We start from the raw sequence: 21,325 nt of genomic DNA on the forward strand, positions 1-21,325 counted from the left end.
TTTGAGCATGACAGGCTTTTGTGTGCTACAGTGTCCTTGAAGAGAATCATAAAATCCCCATGGCGATCCCTTTGCTCACTCCATTCAGTCCACTTCCAACACGGCCCACTAGGGGGCTCCCTGTGCTCAGCTGTCTTCACCACCTTCATTCATAAGGGGGCTTCCATGATGAAGATGGGGGAGGGGGGGGGGGGGGGGGAGGGGGACAATACAGAGACTAGAGCAGTTTATCCTCACAGGCCACTATCCCCACTGCTACCGTCCACCCCCCCCCCCCCCAGAAGCCTTCAGTGGGTAGCAGAAGAGGCCTTGATGTCAGGTCAATGCATGCAGATGCTGAGGGAGGACCCTCTCCATGTAGGAGTGTGCCAGGGTGGTATGGGGGGCGGGGAGGTTGCATACTGGGGAGCTAAAGGGTGGGTAGTGTGCTTCTGGAGGGGAGATAGGTTTGTGGTGGAGGGTGGTGACGGGGGGGGGTCCTTTTTTTTTTTTAGCCGTCGTCCTCGTTGTCCGTTTCCACCTCCTCCTCGATCAGGACCTCCGGCGGCCGGAAGCACTCCTCGAAGAAGTTGACCAGCGACTGGCTCAGGTGCTGCTTCAAGCTCGGGCTGTGCAGGAAGTGGCCCTCGTCAGGGTAGATCTGACAGGGGGAAGAGGAATTACTATCCGGTGGTGTGGAAAAAAACGCTCAAGTTGCTCCAGTGAGTTCTATTGCTTATCTGGGATACTAATGTGTAAAGCTCCCCCTGTGTGATGAGGACTCAAGTTGCTCCCGTGCGTCAGTGAGTTATATTGCTTATGTGGGATAATAATGTGGATAATAATGTTGGTACTCTGAGATTCTTCTGAATGAAGAGTGCGTTACAAATAAAATGAATTATTATTATTATTAATGTGTAGTTTGATCACTAATTGAACCGGTGAGTGTTTTTTTGTAATCAGCAACATTTAAAACCCCAGCTGATTTCTGGTCTAATTCACCATCTAAAGCCTTATTCCCCCTAACATGTACTGTGTTGGTAGGAGAGATTTACTCCGTCAGAAACTATTCATGAATTAATCACTGAACACGGGAATCAGCGTGCCATTAAGAAATATTTGTCTCATTTATATTCTGATTAAAAGTGCCCTTTAATTACCTGAAGGGTATAATTAGCCTGTTCCTCGACTAACTGGGTGATGAATTTTGCCGTGTGCTGGAAATGGACCTTCTCTAAAAAATGAGAGAGAAGAAATTACATGTAATTATATCATGCTGCTTCATTCAACACATTCAAGAAGAACCTTGTACTTTCCTGATAATACTTAGCCATTTTTAAATAAATAAATTAGAATTTGTATTATTTATCCTAGGTGCTCTTGGTAAAGTCTTGACTATGACTATAACTGTGACTATGAGATTGCTTGAAAAAACAATTCTTATGAAGCTTTACCAGTCCCCTACACTGCCCTTTGCAACACAAGCTGTGCAACACTACCCAATGTGACGAAAGACAAATAAAGCTTCGAAATGAATTTATGACAAACCATCCGCTGTCGGATGAACCAGCAGGTACTTCTTATCCTGAAACATTTCCATTCTGTGTTCCAAATTCGCCATCTGTCGGGAAAACGAAAAAAGACCAGGGGACGTGTCAGAAGTGCAGTTGACTGAGTGCATCTCTTCCTCTTGGCCTTGAAAACTGAGCGGCGGCGGTCCGTGCAGTACCTCGTATGCTCGTGGGTTGGTCTTCTTCAGGCCGAGGTACCTCTCTGAGAATGCGGAGGCTAGGGGAGGAAAAGCACAGAGGTGACATTGCTAACGTTGGTCGTCATGACTGCACGCTGCGCTGCCCACAGACATCAATGATCTCCGAGGGAGCAGGTGGATCTGGAGAGGCCTGGGGGCGGTGCGTGGGGGGGGGGGGCGGTGGGGGTGACAGGGCCAGCTCTCAGGGAGCACCCGTATGGATTTAACGCGGGGAAACACATAAGTGTGCATCTATACATGCGGCTGTACTGAACGCAGTGCTGTGCAGTATGTGTTAGGCCACGGACACATTCCTGAAGAGGGCTGGAATTCCTACACGGCTACATTAACGCAGATGTGAATAGCCTCATGTCAAAGGTCTTAACACTTGAACATTGTGGTCACTGATTCATTTTGATTTGTAGAAGGCTTGAGTGCTAAGGCAAAAACAATAGGTCTCCATTCAAACACTTCCTGACCTCAAATGTATAAACTTGTATGGATATGTGTATCCTTAAGGGGTAAATGTGAATGTATATCCATGGACAGTGATTCCCTCGCTGTGGAGTTCAGTGGATTTATGAGCATGTGTGAATACAATGTGCCTGCTACCAATACTGTGCATGTCAATGTATATCTCCAGTGTGCTTATATGTATGTATATATAATGTCTAGCTTCACTGCACTCTTCATGGCTTTTGTTCAAATGGGTGAAGTGTCTATGACTGGGGCCGGAGTGTACTGTACCGTATAGGTTGAAGTCAGTGATGGGCGAGACGGCCGCTCCACACTTCATCTCCGACACCTCGGAGCTCAGCAGCAAGGTGGCCACGAACCCTCCGTACACCTGCGCAGATCCAAACACAGCCGTTAGCGCCGCAGCTGAGTCACGGCCATGCACGGCCATGTTGCTACATCTCAGTGAGTAACTGCTGAATGGCCGTGAGGCAGTCCTCCATCTTCAGCGCAGAGTTAGCCATTAGCCTGAGGGATGTGTGATTGGTTGAGCTATGAGGGAGGTGTGATTGGTTGAGCTATGAGGGATGTGTGATTGGTTGAGTTATGGCGACGTGTAAGTCATTAGAGAGTTGAGAGACAGATGGAGGGACACGGTCTGGGAAGCTGACTGCTGTGGCTCCACCGCTACAGGTAGGGTATGGCCTACTTTCGACTGGGGAGTGAGTGAGTGCTTTTGGGTTTTCTTAGGTGCTTAAAAACTGGGTTGAATAATTCATTTTAGTGGCACTATTGGATCAAAGCAAGTCTAAATATAAAAGGTACCAGTGGCACAGCGGTTCTGAAGACGTGGCCCCTGTGCACAGCTCTCCCCCTCTGCTCCCGGACGCCGCTAAAGAGGATGAGTCTATAGGACTACACTTTCCATCGAGGCCGCGGTGAAAGAGAACATGGAGGCCCTCCTGCAGAACTTTTTCCTCCCGGGAGATTCTCTGGGGGGAAACGCTGTCTTTTCCAGAAATTTCTAGTTTGTTTGTTTTTTAAAGCCAGGTAACACGTTTTTTTTTAACAGCACATTACACAGCTAAGATATCAAACAAAAAACGTCCAGTGTGGGAGTGTGTGTTTGTCGTCCAGTGTGGGAGGTAGTGTTTGAGGTGGTGTTTGTCGTCCAGTGTGGGAGGTAGTGTTGTGGGAGGTAGTGTTTGTCGTCCAGTGTGGGAGGTAGTGTTTGAGGTGGTGTTTGTCGTCCAGTGTGGGAGGTAGTGTTGTGGGAGGTAGTGTTTGTCGTCTAGTGTGGGAGGTAGTGTTTGAGGTGGTGTTTGTCGTCCAGTGTGGGAGGTGGTGTTGTGGGAGGTAGTGTTTGTCGTCTAGTGTGGGAGGTAGTGTTTGAGGTGGTGTTTGTCGTCCAGTGTGGGAGGTGGTGTTGTTGGAGGTGGTGTTGTGGGAGGTAGTGTTTGTCGTCCAGTGTGGGAGGTAGTGTTTGAGGGGGTGTTTGTCGTCCAGTGTGGGAGGTGGTGTTGTGGGAGGTGGTGTTTGAGGGAGTGTTTGTCGTCCAGTGTGGGAGGTGGTGTTGTGGGAGGTGGTGTTGTGGGAGGTAGTGTTTGTCGTTCACTGGCTTGAGGACACGCCTCTGTGAGTAAAAGCCGTTGCAGTTTTAGTCTACAGAGGCAGCAGAGAAAGAAAAGAAAAAAAAGAAAAAGAAAACTAAATCCCAGGAGTTCAAGCCAGCTTCAGCCTGTAAACAGGAAATGCTGTCAGCATGAATTGGCCATTGACCTGTAAGTCAGAGAGTGAGACAGCCCCACGCTTGTGCCATCATGTAAAGGAAGTGCTACACTGAAATAGATGCCGGCAAACTGAAACGAGCTCCCATTCCCCTGGCTCGCATTTCACAAGCTACGGCTTTTTTTACTGCTGACTATTCAAATGAGTCTGGAGAAAGAGAGAGAGGAAGAGAGAGAGAGAGAGAGAGAAAAATGTCTGACAGTTGAGAGGAAAGATGGGAGAGAGAGGATGTTTCAGAAGTGATAGAAAAAAAGTGATAACAAAGGATGAGTGTGAGAGAGAGAGAGAGAGAAAGAGAGTGATAGAAGGAAGAGAGAGAGAGAGAGAAAGTGAGGGGGTGTTTGTCGTCCAGTGTGGGAGGTGGTGTTGTGGGATGTGGTGTTTGAGGGAGTGTTTGTCGTCCAGTGTGGGAGGTGGTGTTGTGGGAGGTAGTGTTTGTCGTTCACTGGCTTGAGGACACGCCTCTGTGAGTGAAAGCCATTGCAGTTTTAGTCTCTACAGAGGCAGCAGAGAAAGAAAAGAAAAAAGAGATAAAGAAAACTAAATCCCAGGAGTTCAAGCCAGCTTCAGCCTGTAAACAGGAAATGCTGTCAGCATGAATTGGCCATTGACCTGTAAGTCGGAGAGTGAGACAGCCCCATTGACCTGTGAGTTGGAGAGTGAGACAGCCCCACGCTTGTGCCATCATGTAAAGGAAGTGCTACACTGAAATAGATGCCGGCAAACTGAAATGAGCTCCCATTCCCCTGGCTCGCATTTCACAAGCTACGGCTTTTTTTACTGCTGACTATTCAAATGAGTCTGGAGAAAGAGAGAGAGAGAGAGAGAGAGAGAGAGAGAGAGAGAGAGAGAGAGAGAGAGAGAAAGAAAGAGAGAGAAATGTCTGACAGTTGAGAGGAAAGATGGGAGAGAGAGGATGTTTCAAAAGTGATAACAAAGGATGAGAGATAGATAGAGAGAGAGAGAGAGAAAGTGATAGAAGGGAGAGAGAGAGAGAGAAAGTGATAGAAGGCCCTTATTTCTGAGTGCAGACAGCACAGCGGAATAAATCTGCTTGTGGGCCTTTGAGGAATAAAGCTGTGCTTCTGGGCCTTTGAAGCTAAGCCCACTGCTGCTGATCCCTGCAGACTGACCCAGAATCAGAGCGGCGCTGGAGCACCTGATCTCTCCTAAGGGAAGCTTATTTTGGGCTCTTCAGCCGGAGTGGGGCGGCCCGATTTGAACGTTTCGCCACATTTGCCTTATTTACTTTCATCTGAGCCTTCCTGAAGTGGTGCAAGGGGGGCAGAGGAGGAGGGGGAAGCCTTACCTTGCCATACACTCCCATTCGACTCTTGTCAATGTAGCTCTCTTTAGCGATGATGCTGAAAGGTAAAGTACAACATTATACATTTCACACATAATAACAGCCCGAGAAAATGTCAATGTAAAGTACAATAAAAGATTGTGAGTAAAGCTCATTTTCTATGCAACACATGTTGAGTGATGGAGTGACTGATTTCTTGAATCCTACTCCTGGGCTAAAAATAATTTGCGATTAAATCTTTTTTTTTTTTTTTTTTTTTTACAACAGGGCATCGATTCTGATCTGCTCTATAATGGATCTAATTTGGCTGGCCGTCGGCCATGTCTATGACTGCAGAGCGAAGAGGATGAGCTAGTCCACCCTGGGGGCTTCCAACACGCAGACAAAGTGGACCGCTGAGCATAGATGAGGGCCAAATGTAGCAGCAAATCTTCGGCCCTGGCCTGGATACGACCTAAAGTAACCCCCCGTCACCCCGTCCCCCCCCCCTCCATCCCCTCGCCCTCCCCGTACCTGAGGGCCTCCAGCTGGTCACTCTTCTCCAGGGCGCCCAGCCGCCGCTGCACCGCGTGGAGAAAGTCTGTGCCGCGGAAGCCGCTGCCGCGCCCGTCAAAGCGCATGACGATGGTGTTGAAGCTGCTGACCAACACCGAGGTCCAGTCCACGTGGAACTGCTCCGAGACCTGTTGACTGCCGGGCGTGCCGTCCCTGCACAGGAGGGGTGAAAAAGCAGAACACATATTATTTGTCTCTCTGTCTTGAGTGTCTTACAACCACCAAGGCAACACACAGAACTAGGTTTTAAAAGCGATCCATCCTATTCGTTTTCACTGATTACTCCCCGTGATATCATCGTTGGGTAAAATCTGGGAATGTAACGTGGGAATGTCAGGAATAGTGATGTGGGATGGATGGATGGATGACCACATGCTCAGTGGTGAACTTACACGACCAGCAGTAAGGGATAGAGAGCGGAGTCTGTAAATGTAGCTGGCTTCAGGATTTGAACAGGAAGAGCTGTGAAGGAGAAGAAAGGGTGATTATCGTACCAAAAAAATGCTTCCCGTATAACTTTCTCTGCTTTTAATCTCGTTACCTAAGCGTTATTACAGACGCAAATTGAATTCACTGGAGTCTTGGGTTTGTTATCTGGTGGGGAACCAGAGCAAGATCTAATCAAAAGCCCCAGACAGCATTAATACCATGCCTGCCTGCCTGCCTCACATACAGCACAGATGACTGCAGGATCTGTCTATCTATCAGAAGAAGAACATTAACATAAACAGATACATACTGTGACCGTCTATCGTGATGTTCTTGTATTCCAGTCGGGGCATCTGCATATCGTTGACAGTGCTGTTCAAAGCCTCATTGGTCTCCACCTCAAGCAGCCCTGTTGGTTAAGGACAGCAGACAAAAACCCTTCTAGCCAAACCGATACAGACACTGATGCTACGCCCATGAACTAAAAAGCTGTAGAGGCTTTTCACTGAACCTGTGCAAAGCTTCTACAACTCTGTCGGAAATCCCCCTGTCTTGGGCGAGTCTTCACTGGAGCCCCCTGCAGCAAGGGGAAGCCTACACTACATGCTGACCAAACAAGACGTCTGACAGACTGTGGCAGAGACTTTAATGGCCGTCTCAGTAACATGTTGTTTGTTTGGAGTGGACCGCCGATAAAGACATGACAGCTCTTTCTGACAGGCTAGCTTTTCCCATTCCTCCATAATTCATGTGTCTGAGTGTGCATCTCTCTTTGTCTGTGTTTCTCTCCCTCTTTCCCTCCCCTCTCTCATGTAAATATTCTCTCTCTTTCTCCCTCTGTCTTCGAATGTCTAGCTTTCCCTCACTGTTTCACACACACACACACACACACACACACACACACACTATGTTTACGCCGAGCTCCAGAACTCCCTGAAGAGATAGGCTGTCAGGCCGTCTCTGTGTGACAACTGTATCTGGCGTTCCAAAAGCCTGAGCTGATTTGTTCCGCGTCTGTCTTGCACACACTCTCGCCGTTGCGTAGCCCATACACAGGGCTGGGGCCCACACACACACACACACACACACACACACACACACACTTACTCTGAAACTGGCCATCTCTCTCTCACACACTCACACACACACACACACACACACACACACACACACATACTCTGAAACTGGCCATCTCTCACACACACTCACGCACACACACACTTACTCTGAAACTGGCCATCTCTCACGCTGTACACAGCAGTGTAGGGAACTCCAGGACCTGGAGAAGAGAGAGAGAGAGAGAGAGAGAGAGAAGAGAAGAGAAGAGAAAGAGATACAGAGAGACAGTCAAATAGACACAATTCATAATAAGGACTGAGAAACGCACACCATACGCCTCCATCTCACAGCCATTTTAGCCCTCAGGGTTAATGAAGGGAAATAGAGCCCCCTTCCCAGGGGTCCTGAGTGTTTAAAGCTGAGCTGAGCTGAACACCACCTCACATTTAGCCCAGAGAGGCCCCGCTTCGCGCCGCGCCCCTCCACCCCGCGCCCCATTAATAAAAGATGCACATGGCCCCTGAGCTTCCTGCAGCCGGGTCTATAACCTAATCATCTCCCATGGCAACCTCAGCGCGCCGCAGCGCCAGAGACCGCGGGAGAGATAATGTCATTATGAATGTGCAGGGAGTGCTGACGCAAACACCGCCCAACCACAGTGCATCAGTTTTAACCCAGACCAGCCACAGACATCTAGTAGGGCAGTATTCTCATGGGGTTTCAGACCGTGCTGCGATACTGGTAAACTAATGATTAAGATTGGGATCATGTCAATGCTCAGGAGCCTTGTCATTTGCAATTGTGCATTTTAAGTTTGAAATACAAAATCAATCATTAGGGCATACAAAAATGCTCAACTGGTATCTTGTGCTAGGTGTGGGCCAGAGATAGGAGTTTAACATGCTAACCTTTAACCTTATGAACACATGAGGTGCGCACCTTTGCAGTTGAGCAGAAAGTACTGGGTGTCCGGGCTGAAGGATCCACTCACGTAGCCACACTTCAGATCACAGGACAAGCAGCGGCGGTTGAAAGGGGCGAAGGTGTCTGCACTGCAGTACAGAGAGAAAACCAGCAGAAGAACCAGGGGTTGAGTTTGTGGCGGGGGGAGGGGGGTGTGTCGGTGACGGCTACAGACGGGTGAAATGGTGGAAGTGAATGCTGGAGACAGACAGGACGGGTGGGCTCACCTGTACAGGTGCCTTCGACTCGGATCGTCCTCCTCAGTGCGCAGGAAGTATCTGCAAGGTCATGGCAGTCACGCATCAACAAGAAATGTTGCAATGCAGTGTGTGTTTTTCTGTGTCATCCCTGTGCTCGTGCTCTACATCTGAATACATCACTTTGTGTTTCTTTTCCTAGTTCACACTTTAAGGAATGCTGCACAGCAGCAGCAGAGATGCCAGCCTCACGTCTGCTGGTGAGCTGATGGACATGCAGTACCTGCAGTGCCTGCAATAAGTGTGTGTTGTGTCTGACCGTGAGACTGACTCACAACAGCTGTCTCTCCTTGCTGCAATAAGTGTGTGTTGTGTCTGACCGTGAGACTCACTCACATCAGCTGTCTCTCCTTGCTGCAGGCCAGAATCTGAGTGACGTCCCAGTTCCCAGACGTCACCGACTGCAGCGTGTCTATACTGCTGTTGGGCTGGAGTACAATACAACACAATAGAGGTACAATACAACACAATACAATACAACACAATACAGTAACACTTTGGGCACTCTGAGATTCATGTGAATATAGAGTGCGTTATAAATTAAATGAATTATTATTAGTAGTAACAATACGGTACAGTACATCAAACATCCTATTATATTATCTCTCTCTCTTTCTCTCTGTGTCTCTTTCTCCTTCTCTGACTCCCGCTGGCTCTCTCTCCTCCTGTTAGGTGGCTTCGTGTTAGCGCTGATTCAAGCGTGTGCTTCTGGAGCGTACCTGAGAAGATGACATGGTGATGTGGAAGAAATTGCCTCCGCCCCCCTGCGCTCTGGTGAAGAAGAACTTGAGGCCGTCCTCAGAAAACAGCGGCGCTTCATTCTGAGAATGAAATATTGATGTCGCCATGTGAGTGTTTGTGTGTGTGTGTGTGTGTGTGTAGAGGGGAACAAACAATGTTTACAAGAAATAAACACACACACACACACAGCGAGAGTTGTGGCTGATCTTCCTCTGCATGCTGCAACCACCCCCCCTCCCTCTGACACACACATACCAGCTTTCCTTTCAGCTTATTTACAGTGTGTGTGTGTGTGTGTGTGTGTGTGTGTGTGTGTGTGTGTGTGTGGTATATTCATGTTTTGATTTATGCGTGTCGTCCCTGCTGTTCTCCTAATCCCGGCGCCCTCTCTCCTCCGTGCCTCACCTGTCGGTGCAGCCAGCTCGTGCTCTCGTCCTCGTGTTTCTGAGGGGAGAGGGGAGGACATCGGTCGTTACAACAAGCCACCCACCAAAGTCATTACACCGCACCCAACCCCAGCACCACCCACTAAAGTCACCACAGCGCACCCAACGACAGCACCCGAGCTGATCTCATTTCAATTCCATCTCGCCCCGGGGGAGAAGAAAACAAGCCTGTCCTTCTGTTCAGTGCATAACAACACCCACCGGCTGGTTCCACAGACCAGACTGACCTGGGCCAGGGATGTAAACAAATCAATCCACTTTCTCTCATGGTCACAAATCTTTGCAGCAGATGCATCTAAATATGTGGGAACATTGTGCATTAACTGAATACAGAGTGAAATGAAATTTACCAAAACAGACAGACATACATACATTAAGCATGTAGTCATATGGAAATCTGTCTATGCTATGCTAATGTGGTATTTATGAGGGTTTGCATCAGGGAGGCATCTCATGAATTTCTTTTGTAGTATACTGTAGCAAGCAAACCCATTTCAAAGGATAAAATCTAAAACTATTTTGGTGAAGGTTGTGTGTTGTAGGCACAGGTGTGTATGCACTGTGTATATCAGTGTACGTTCGTGTGTGTGTGTGGGTGTGTGTGTGTGTGTGTATTTGTGTGTGTGTGTGTGTGTGTGTGTGTGTGTGTGTGTGTGTGTGTGAGAGAGAGAGAGAGTCACCAGTTCATCTATCGCTGCAATCTACATCACCAGTTCATCTATCGCTGTCTCTAATCAACAGAGATCCCCTTTTTCTGTTGCATTGTTCCAAACCCTGACGAAAGCAGTGTGTGAGAATGCAGGGTGATATATACTACATGGCCAAGCCCTGAAGAAAGCAGTCTGTGAGAATGCAGGGTGATATATACTACATGGCCAAGCCCTGAAGAAAGCAGTCTGTGAGAATGCAGGGTGATATATATACTACATGGCCAAGCCCTGAAGAAAGCAGTGTGTGTGTGTGTGTGTGTGTGTGTGTGTGTGTGTGTGTGTGTGTGTGTGTGTGTGTGTGTGTGTGTGTGTCTGTGTGTCTGTGTGTGTGAGTGAAACGCACCTTGGTGCAGATGCCGGTGGTGGCTTGGCACAGGGTGAGGATGGAGTTGTTCTGGGCTCTGTTCAGCCAGTTGACTGCCAGCTTGGTGCTCGTGGCCCACCTCACCATGGTGATGTAGTACTCACTCCTGCTTGCACCAGCAGATAGAAAAACACACACTCACATAACCTCAACCACACACGTTCCACTAGTGATGAGAAGACAGAGGAAAACCATGTTTGTGATTAACTGGTAGGTGCATCATTTCAGCGCTGTTGTACAGTCATGGGCAAGTCTCATGCCAGTAGAGGTACATAGGTCATATGATCACTGTCAGGGTTAATGTTTGTGACTGCCATTGAGTTACACCGCTGTGTATGTGGTGCTTGACTGGTACTTGATACAAGACTGGTGCTGCTCTTTTCTAGTAATTAATGGACAGTTAGCCGTTTTCTCCTCCACAGCAGCAGGGGGTGCCAGAGAGTTGGCTGATCTAGGGTGAGGCTGGCGGCGGCGGCGGCGCGAGGCCTTACCCGATGCGGGGGTCCTCCGGCTTCCTCATCTCCACGGTGTGAGGCGGCCCGTTCAGACTCACCACGAACAGCTGGATGACGGGGTTCTCCTCCCCGGCCTGCAGGAGACAGCACAGAGAGACGTCAGGTCCGCTGTGTGCACCTGTGTGCTCACTTACACGTGACCACAGTGGTGCTCAGGTGGTACTCTGTGTGTCCTCTACTAACATGGACTCTTTACCTAATAAGATGTAATAGGAGGACAATCTGCTTAAGAAGGTATGCTTGAGCTACATTGAATGGTTTTAGAGTGGTGTCACACAATATCTGCATTAAAAATGTCTAACTTGGCATAATCATCATTAGCTGACCATCCAAATACTGTCTTGCTGAGTCATGCCAAGTTCTCCAGGGAAGGAGACAGCCCTTGAGATTGTTTTGCCTAACGTTCAAAAGAACTAAATGTGTCTCTCTCTGACATGACAGGCAGATTGAACTTCTTTTAGAATTCTTTCTTTAGTAACACACTGCAGTACTGTGTAATACAATTAGAAATGTGCTGATTATGCAACACATCAGACTTTGCATTGGAACGGTGACACAGAGTGAGGTGAACTGTACTGATGTTGGTTTTGAAGTAACATCAAACCATATTATGTAATCCACCATCATAATCAGATCATCATTCCGCAGGAGTGTATTTAGAAAAGTGCAGAATCACGGCCAGGCCCCACTTACCTTGGGGTAGCGATATTCTCTTGACACAGGGTATGGAGTGCCTGTGAATATGGGGATCTCCATCTTGGGCACCCGTGTGTCATTGATGGTGGCATACGCCAGCCTGAGTCCATCAGGAGACCACCAGTGGGCGATGTGAGTCTGGAAGACCTCCTCTGCAACACAACAGGGCGGGAGCATGGCTTCAGTGCTGGTTTGGTTTATGGCATAATAAACGGCATGGCAGAACTAATATGGCATAATAAACTTTATGCTGTATTTCCATAGACATCCACCCAGTGTATATTGTGCCGTATGGCTGTCTGAGCACTGTGGCGTTTTCAAAGCTGTCCAGCAGAAATGTATTACACAGGGTGTCACAGGCGATAGGTCCAAGAGGGTGTGAGTCGGAGCTCTGAGAATGGCCTGCAGGCATGTGGACCATGTGGGCTGAGCCCTCAGTATGGAGCCTGTAAGGCAGGCAGGGGAATACTGCACACACACACACACACGCACACGCACACGCACACGCACACGCACACACACACACACACACACACACACACATGAAATTGGGGAAAACAGCAGGCCATGATGCATCACATCCATTTACTATTTTTCAGCCAGCCAGAGCCATCCATTTATCATCTCTGCAATACCTGTGTGTGTGTGTGTGTGTGTGTGTGTGTGTGTGTGTGTGTGTGTGTGTGTGTGTGTGTGTGTGTGTGGGGAGTGGAACAGTGGAACGGAATCCATAGTTTCAGCCTGACCCATGGTGTTCTTCTCTGCGCCCCTCATTAGGAGCATCCAGTTCTATTAGCAGAAGCTCCTGAGCATGTGAACGCCAGACGGGGTTTATGATATTACTCATCCTTAGAGGTGAGTCACACATGATTCATGTTTCTGCCATCGGAGGACTGTCACTCATATATGTTTTCCTCATGGGGTGCTGATTTTTCCCTTTTTGGAGGGTAGCTTAAAAAAAAGCTGCAAGACATTTGTGTACAAATCAATAAGCAGCAACGTAAGCAGACGTACGCAGACGTAAGCAGCAACGTAAGCAGACTTAAGTTGGCCTATTGCACAGCTGGCTCCTTTTCCATTCTGACAGACAACAGAAACTGTGGGAGCACATGAGAGTGTGCGTGATACATGCGTGAGCACATGAGAGCGTGCGTGATACGTGCGTTAGCACTCTTGCAATTGTGCATTCAGAGTGTTCCCACAGCTGGCCTGAGGCCCGATTCTGCCCTAAAGTGGAGTGGATTCCTGTGTGCTACCAGGGCCAAATCTGTTCTAGAATCAGTGGCCATTGCTTCTAAGTTCCCCAGGGACCAGTGGTGGTGTGCATATGAGAACAGACAACTGGGCTCGTGTTCACCGATCTCAGGCCATCATTATCAGTCTCCATGTTACTTTGAGGATGGTAAATCAATTGGCAACACCACAATCAATAATGGCTCTCTCGCATATCAATGGACATCTTAATTAAGCCAGTCTATCTCCATAGCTTTGTGACCCACTTAGATGATCCTGCAATCAGAGTGTGGGGGCCGATCTGATTCATGGTGGCCCAATGGCAGACTGAACTGATGAAGGACACGGGTAGCTCAGTTACTCAAAGATGTCAGCACACACTCTGAGGCAGTCCAAAGATAACGCAGTGTCATCCAGAAGAACATATCTCATTGAGGGTGAGCCATGTGTGTTGATAATTGGATAGTTGATACAAACCACTTTTTTTCTTTGCACCACCTCACCTCACCCATCTCTCTTTTTCTCTCTCTCTCTCTCTCTCTCCCTCTTTCTAAATGTCTAGTCATGGGTATGAAAATAGGAATCACAGCACTGTCAACCAAAAAATCTCCAGCATAATCACTTTAGTCTGGTTACACAAAGCAGGTTCGTCTAAGGCGTTTCAAACGACCCAACAGAAACATATGTCCTGGAGTTGCCTGTGATGTCTAAGTATGACCACAAGGTGGTAGTAGAGGCTCTTGAGCAACAACAGATAGCTCAGCAGCATTGGCTATGTTTCTGAGTCTCATTCAAAATGCATTGGCTGTCGAGACTGTTAAATAATACCCGTGTTTACACCGTGCTGAGCAGTGGAAGTTGATCCATCATGACAAAACACACAGCTGATGGGTAAAGATCAGTGTAGTAATCACTTTCATCAACCTGGCAGCCTAAATGTCTCCTGTTCTGCTTCCGAAATTAGTTTCAGTACAGTGACCGTCAACACTGATTGAGTCCCTGTCTTTTGGGGCAGAGGAAAATGTTATCACAAATGACGAAACTAAGGACAGAACCTATCCAACCGTATCTACCTTGCTCAAGTGCAGCCATGCTGTTGTAGCTGGTGTTGAAATCCCAGCTCTACCCACAGCTCACTGATTGGGCAGGCAGAAAAACTACAACTGCATCAATCCACTGGATTGGTCCAGGAGTCACTGGAGGGTCTTTATACAGGTGCAGTCATAGAGAACTGAGCAGATAGCTGACAGGCTTTCTCAAGAGAGAAGACGTTATAGCTCCTCTCAATCCAGGGTTCAGTAAGAGACTGATTCACAATCTAGATCCATGGTGATGATGGTCAAATGTTGCCAGCTCCAGTTATCAGGACATGAGGCAGTAAAGCTGAACTGAGTGTGATTTGGCATGTGCCAATTAGCAATGGATCCACCACCACACCACCACACTAATCCTGAGGGATTAACAACGATGAGTTTAGAGACAACATCTGGATGAATCAATGAGTTGCGTAAGTCACAATGAACAACATCTGGATGAATCAAGGATTACTTCACAGAGTTGCGTAGGTCACAATGAACAACATCTGGATGAATCAACGATGACTTCACAGAGTTGCGTAGGTCACAATGAACAACATCTGGATGAATCAACGATGACTTCACAGAGTTGCGTAAATCACAGTGAATCCTGCAGCCGTTGATTAATCTGGCAAAAGCAGATCAATTAATTTTGAGCTAAACTGGACTGAACCAAACACAAGCTGAATGACTGACAAATATAAAAAGATCCATGCCCAATACAGAAATGAAGAGCACATGTGAGACATTCATGTAAACGGCATTGCACTGCATATTCCCAAACAAGGCCAGACGCATTCTCACTATTTTTAGTGGTTGACAGTCTATAACTGGGTAAACTTTCAACAATTGACTGTCAAGACCGTCTTGACTATGGTTTTGCGAGTGATGAAATGGTCTTGCAATCCTGTTCAACAATGTGATGAAAATAATCCCCCCAGGGGAGAACATGGTGAGCACACACACACATACACACATCTGGGACGGCTGGGAGGCGTCACGAGACACGGCATGTTTTTGGTAGTCCGGTGTCAAGTCAACAGCAGGAGGTGAAGGCAGTGTAAAGTAAACACTTCTCACTTTCACTTTCAGAGTCGATATGCATCTGCCTCCGAGCCCGGACACACATCCAGAGCAGATGTTGTGTTTGATCAGTCACTGGTGCAGGATATGGTGTGGTGATCACTGGTGCAGGATATGGTGTGGTGATCACTGGTGCAGGATATGGTGTGGTGATCACTGGTGCAGGATATGGATATGGTGTGGTGTGGTGATCACTGGTGCAGGATATGGTGTGGTGATCACTGGTGCAGGATATGGTGTGGTGATCACTGGTGCAGGATATGGTGTGGTGATCACTGAGTGCAGGATATGGATATGGTGTGGTGATCACTGGTGCAGGATATGGATATGGTGTGGTGATCACTGGTGCAGGATATGGTGTGGTGATCACTGGTGCAGGATATGGTGTGGTGATCACTGGTGCAGGATATGGTGTGGTGATCACTGGTGCAGGATATGGATATGGTGTGGTGATCACTGGTGCAGGATATGGATATGGTGTGGTGATCACTGGTGCAGGATATGGTGTGGTGATCACTGGTGCAGGATATGGATATGGTGTGGTGATCACTGGTGCAGGATATGGATATGGTGTGGTGATCACTGGTGCAGGATATGGATATGGTGTGGTGATCACTGGTGCAGGATATGGATATGGTGTGGTGATCACTGGTGCAGGATATGGATATGGTGTGGTGATCACTGGTGCAGGATATGGATATGGTGTGGTGATCACTGGTGCAGGGTATGGATATGGTGTGGTGATCACTGAGTGCAGGATATGGATATGGTGTGGTGATCACTGGTGCAGGATATGGTGTGGTGATCACTGGTGCAGGATATGGATATGGTGTGGTGATCACTGGTGCAGGATATGGATATGGTGTGGTGATCACTGGTGCAGGATATGGTGTGGTGATCACTGGTGCAGGATATGGATATGGTGTGGTGATCACTGGTGCAGGATATGTTGTGGTGATCACTGGTGTCAGTGGTTGTGCGTGACATGCGTGGATTTCTGCCTGAAATGGTGGAAACTCCTGGCAAAGCTACAACAGGTGCGCGACCTGCCACTCCGTCAGTAATCTGTGCTAAACATGCCAGCTCACTAATCCCCCAACACACACACACACACACACACATACAGACACACACACAAATAACAGAGCCGGCGAAATCCAAGATAAAAAAATCCGAAAAAAAACACCCTCCTATCCCTAGCTGCTAGAAAATCCAATCCTGACAGATAAAGTCACACAGATGGCTCTCTCACACACACACACACACATACAGCCACATACACACAGAATCCTCAGAATCATCCAGATGAAGAGGCAGGCGATGTTTCAATCACCAGCAAGTCACCTATGACAGGCCACATCAAATGTTCATTAAACGTAAACCTGCTGCATATTCCTGCTGTCAGTTGTACTGTAAGATGGCAGTAAACGACAAATATTCAAAAGATTTTGATTAACAGCAGAATCGGTCCAAAAAAGAGAGTTCAGTTAGGAACACTGAATGGGAATTTTGAGTTATGTGAACGGCCGACTATTTCCAAACAACAGGCTGCCATAGGCGCTTCATTGTGAGAATTTCCACGGTTCAAGTTTCACACAGGGCTGGGGGAGGCCATGCCTGAACCTTGTCTTTGTCTCTGGTGTTACTCAGCAGGATTATGCGGAAGCTTATCCGCGGGCTAACGCTCTTACTAAGCCCACAGCCAATCCCTCTGATTACGCTGCAGGCGCTGGAAGAGAATAATGTCAGACCGATTTGGGTATCTGTCGGAAAAAAATTCTGAGACCCATTAAATGGCTAACCATGGACCATTATTTACATTTACATTTAGTCATTTAGCAGACGCTTTTGTCCAAAGCGACGTACAAGGGAGAGAACAGTCAAGCTACGAGCATTAGAACCCTGGTGTAACAATAAATACTACTTTACATAAGAAATAAGAATAACAAAATAGAAAAGAAAAAGAAGTGCAGGAATGTAACCGCTGTAAGTGCAAGTTAAGCACTAGTCGAAGTGCCAGTTTAGGAAGGGAGGTGCTCTCTGAAGAGTTGGGTCTTCAAAAGCTTCTTGAAGGTAGAGAGGGACGCCCCTGCTCTGGTAGAATCTCATAGAAATAATTTAACATCAGGTTTGCAGAGAAGTTGAATGCCAGTGGGCCGTAATTTATGGCTATTGGCATGTGTGCTCTTATAGGGCGCTAGAGGGGTGGGAAGCCTTTGTGTGACAGGTCAGTGTTTCGTGGCTTTTGAGCCAATCATATCAACAGGAATTCTGACATGTGCTGTGATGACAAGCCACTTATTTGTTTGGTTCAAGTCCAACAGACATCAGTGCATGTTAAAAACATGTTAATAAGTGCATGTTAATAAAAACATTTAAACTGTTAAATTGTCATCATGAAATGATTTAATATGTCATGTTGAATTGATAAAAGCGGTTCAAATCACCAAAGTGTAATCACTGCCGTGGTCTTCACATTATCTAGCATATATATTCCTTTGGGCCAAACTATATAAGATAGTAGATAAATTGTTCATGAAGAATTTAGTGGAAAGGTCAGTGAAGTTATTTTTCTTCTCAGAAAAAAGTCCCTGTAAAGCGATAATTTAATAGTTTTCAGGAAACAGCAATGACGTCCATGAAACAGGTAATATTTCATATCTAGAAGGAAGACGTCGATGAAACAGGTAATATTTCATATCTAGAAGGAAGACGTCCATGAAACAGGTAATATTTCATATCTAGAAAGGAAGTGAATAATCCCAAATGGTGAATAAACCAAGCAAAGGTTCAAATAATCTTAGGAAACTTTGGAAACTATCAGATACTTCCAAGTTCAACGCAAACCAGATGACCAGCAAGCAGGACAGAGTGAGGAGATGTTATACACAGGAAAAGATGTTAAAAACCTTATGCTATTGGTTGGTGACTTCCCACAGCAGCCAATCCTCTTACTGTTACATGCAAATTCTCCTCCCCAACAACCTAACCACACTTTCAGCAGCCTCCACTGTTTTAAAGCTCCTTTGAGTGACCGTCCATGAAAACCAAAATTCAACTTTCCCCTTATTCTCCGAACTGGCTGTATTCGTGTTCATCCCCTTCCTCGTAGTCAACGCCAACGGGTTGCTAGCCCAAAGCAGCCCAAAGCAGCCCCTGCAGTGGAGTCTATTCTCTCCTGCCAGCTGTCTTTCCAAGCTATCAACTCATATGTTAGTTTCAGTAGCATGTGCTAGCAACAAAACTTAATTGTTAATTAATAATATTAATAATAACAAATATATCATGGAGAGAAATTGAGAGAGAAATTGATCTTATAAACGGAGAGACGTTAGGCTATAATAGAGCAGTACATGGGAGAAGAACATGTTGATCAGTGGTCTCAACTGAGTGACTGAGTATTATGTTGTAAAATACAAAAAATATATACTTTTCTGTCTGACTCTTTGTTGCGCATGAAGGCCCCAGATGAATGACGGGGAACTGGATCATTTTATTCACTTTAGTCTGTTGAGTGGAATTGCAGAGCCCACATAGCAATTTGGTAACATATTTTGTTGATTAAAATGCTCAGTCAATTTAGTAACTGAGTGGTCAACGATATGCTGTCAAACGGTGGAGAGATTAGACCAGACGCGCCTGCCAGAAGATGAGAGCCGAGATGCAGGTTCCATTTAAAGAAGGACGTGGCAGAACGCCTTCCTCAAAACAATCTCCATGCAACGCCTTCCTTTTTGATCAGATTTAGGTAGGTGCATTTGTTATGAAATGACCAAATGAATGTGCCCTTGTAATCGAAATAGCTTTACACGATGCGCTTCTTTGTTGCGCATAAGAACCTGAAGAACTATCTACCAAATTAGGGCCCCTTGTGTTGACAGTCACTGAGACACTTGTGAAGGACAAAATCAGATGCATTATGCAAACAGCTTGTTATGACCAGCAATTCCATCTCCATACAGATACAGTCAACAGGCACTACACTACTCATCAGAACTACCAAATCATTCTCTAAACGCACACATCCACAATATGTTGCCATGGTATCAGCTCAACTGAGAGGACCTCTCATCAAGGGGTTGCCTGCTGGGGCGTGCATAACCGATAACTGCACTGTCAACATGGGTGATTGAGTGTCGACTGCTGAATAAAACAGAGCGAGACGAGACAGCGCAACCTCTGGATAGGGTCATCGGACAGCATATGAATAAACGATGAGATCCCGCTCAGACCACGGCTGAAGACTCATGCTTAATAGAGGAGCAGATTTCAGGAGGCTTCCAATACAACACCTTTACATCAGCACTCAGGAACGAGTCAGGAAGGAACACTGAGACAGGATGGAACACTGAGACAGGAAGGAACACTGAGTCAGGAAGGAACACTGAGACAGGAAGGAACACTGAGTCAGGAAGGAACACTGAGACAGGAAGGAACACTGAGACAGGATGGAACACTGAGACAGGAAGGAACACTGAGTCAGGAAGGAACACTGAGACAGGAAGGAACACTGAGACAGGATGGAACACTGAGACAGGAAGGAACACTGAGACAGGAAGGAACACTGAGTCAGGAAGGAACACTGAGACAGGATGGAACACTGAGACAGGAAGGAACACTGAGACAGGAAGGAACACTGAGTCAGGATGGAACACTGAGACAGGAAGGAACACTGAGACAGGAAGGAACACTGAGTCAGGAAGGAACACTGAGACAGGAAGGACACTGAGACAGGAAGGAACACTGAGTCACGGCTCTTCATGTGGTAGTCCATAATCACTTTTTCACTTTGAAAAGGTTATTTTCAAAAGTGCCAACAAGAAGTAGTGGTAGAAGTAGGTGAATCATGCAAGGATCCATCCTTAGATAAAAGGTGTATTATTGTTCAGCACAGTATGTCAAACATACACTGAAGTGGCATATTTTTATTTGTATCTACAGTATCTTTTCTGATGTCTTTGAAGGTCTTTTTTGTATGGTCTGCAATAATTGCTTTTCCATGTACGCAATGTGCTTTCCTCTACAAAACATAGACAACTACAAAGCTATTTGATCAAAAGAATGGATGCCTATGTGTTTGTCTGAGTGAGGCCCGTGTCCTCGTCTTTTCACTATGGAGGGGCAGCAGGGGAGGACATGTGAGGGGGAGGGTGCCTTTACCTTCGTACAGCCAGTCGCTCAGGCCGTTGAACACCACGCCCTCTTCCCCGGTGGACACCAGGCGAATGGTTCTGTCGTTCACCGCAGCTCGGTAGTAAATGTTGTTCTCAAAGATGAAAATCTGCACAGGGAGAAAAGGTCATCATGTCAGGCACTTTGTGTCAAAGGTATCTTTAACAGCCACACACAAACTTTATTTTTGTTTTGTTTTTTGATATTTCTTTTTGGGTCTATGTTCTGATGTGACAGACAGTTCTGTATACTGAGAATATATTATGTGGTTCAACACACGTGAATGAAGTAATGTGAAAATAATATTCAGTTTTGCTGTGACCCTGCTATTTACATCCTTGGCCATAGTGCAGTGCTCAAGGTTTATTTGGGTTCTGTGAGGGACCTTCAGTCAATTTAAATTGAGTTTAAATGAATACAATTTAAAAAAGTTAAATCTACAGTAGTTTCCTGGTAACCAGCTAACAATAGCTACCATACCAAGGTCATGCTTTTCTCAAAACTCTTTGCAACTGACATAAGTCATTAGCATAACCACAATGGAAATTGCAATGTGTATTTTTGCCTATTGCATGAATGTTAACATTCAGATTATGTGGAGGCAATCTACATCACCAGTTCATCTGTGGCTGCAATCTACGTCACCAGTTCATCTGTGGCTGCAATCTACGTCATCAGTTCATCTATCGCTGCAATCTACGTCACCAGTTAATCTATCGCTGCAATCTACGTCACCAGTTAATCTAT

At 46.7% G+C, this 21,325-nt stretch overlaps 1 protein-coding gene across 4 annotated transcripts in view; it reads right to left on the reverse strand.

The window, feature by feature from the left end:
* Nucleotides 1-474: 474 nt before the first annotated feature.
* LOC105891313 (dipeptidyl aminopeptidase-like protein 6) overlaps nucleotides 475-21,325 on the reverse strand; it is a 105,052-nt gene continuing 84,201 nt past the window's right edge. For all 4 annotated transcript variants that reach the window (XM_031563400.2, XM_031563401.2, XM_031563398.2 and 1 more), the window contains 19 exons: nucleotides 20,567-20,687; nucleotides 12,012-12,166; nucleotides 11,295-11,392; nucleotides 10,783-10,909; nucleotides 9,689-9,727; nucleotides 9,262-9,363; nucleotides 8,879-8,970; nucleotides 8,513-8,563; nucleotides 8,262-8,374; nucleotides 7,489-7,542; nucleotides 6,574-6,672; nucleotides 6,227-6,296; nucleotides 5,793-5,987; nucleotides 5,283-5,337; nucleotides 2,477-2,576; nucleotides 1,709-1,767; nucleotides 1,528-1,600; nucleotides 1,140-1,213; nucleotides 475-640 (listed from right to left, as the gene is read on the reverse strand). In XM_031563400.2, the coding sequence (XP_031419260.1) occupies nucleotides 491-640; nucleotides 1,140-1,213; nucleotides 1,528-1,600; nucleotides 1,709-1,767; nucleotides 2,477-2,576; nucleotides 5,283-5,337; nucleotides 5,793-5,987; nucleotides 6,227-6,296; nucleotides 6,574-6,672; nucleotides 7,489-7,542; nucleotides 8,262-8,374; nucleotides 8,513-8,563; nucleotides 8,879-8,970; nucleotides 9,262-9,363; nucleotides 9,689-9,727; nucleotides 10,783-10,909; nucleotides 11,295-11,392; nucleotides 12,012-12,166; nucleotides 20,567-20,687 (1,827 nt within the window). In that variant the 3' untranslated portion in view covers nucleotides 475-490. The remainder of the gene's footprint in view (nucleotides 641-1,139; nucleotides 1,214-1,527; nucleotides 1,601-1,708; nucleotides 1,768-2,476; nucleotides 2,577-5,282; nucleotides 5,338-5,792; nucleotides 5,988-6,226; nucleotides 6,297-6,573; nucleotides 6,673-7,488; nucleotides 7,543-8,261; nucleotides 8,375-8,512; nucleotides 8,564-8,878; nucleotides 8,971-9,261; nucleotides 9,364-9,688; nucleotides 9,728-10,782; nucleotides 10,910-11,294; nucleotides 11,393-12,011; nucleotides 12,167-20,566; nucleotides 20,688-21,325) is intronic.

Source organism: Clupea harengus, chromosome 25, assembly GCF_900700415.2.
Source record: "Clupea harengus chromosome 25, Ch_v2.0.2, whole genome shotgun sequence".
Classification (NCBI taxonomy): Eukaryota; Metazoa; Chordata; class Actinopteri; order Clupeiformes; family Clupeidae; genus Clupea; species Clupea harengus.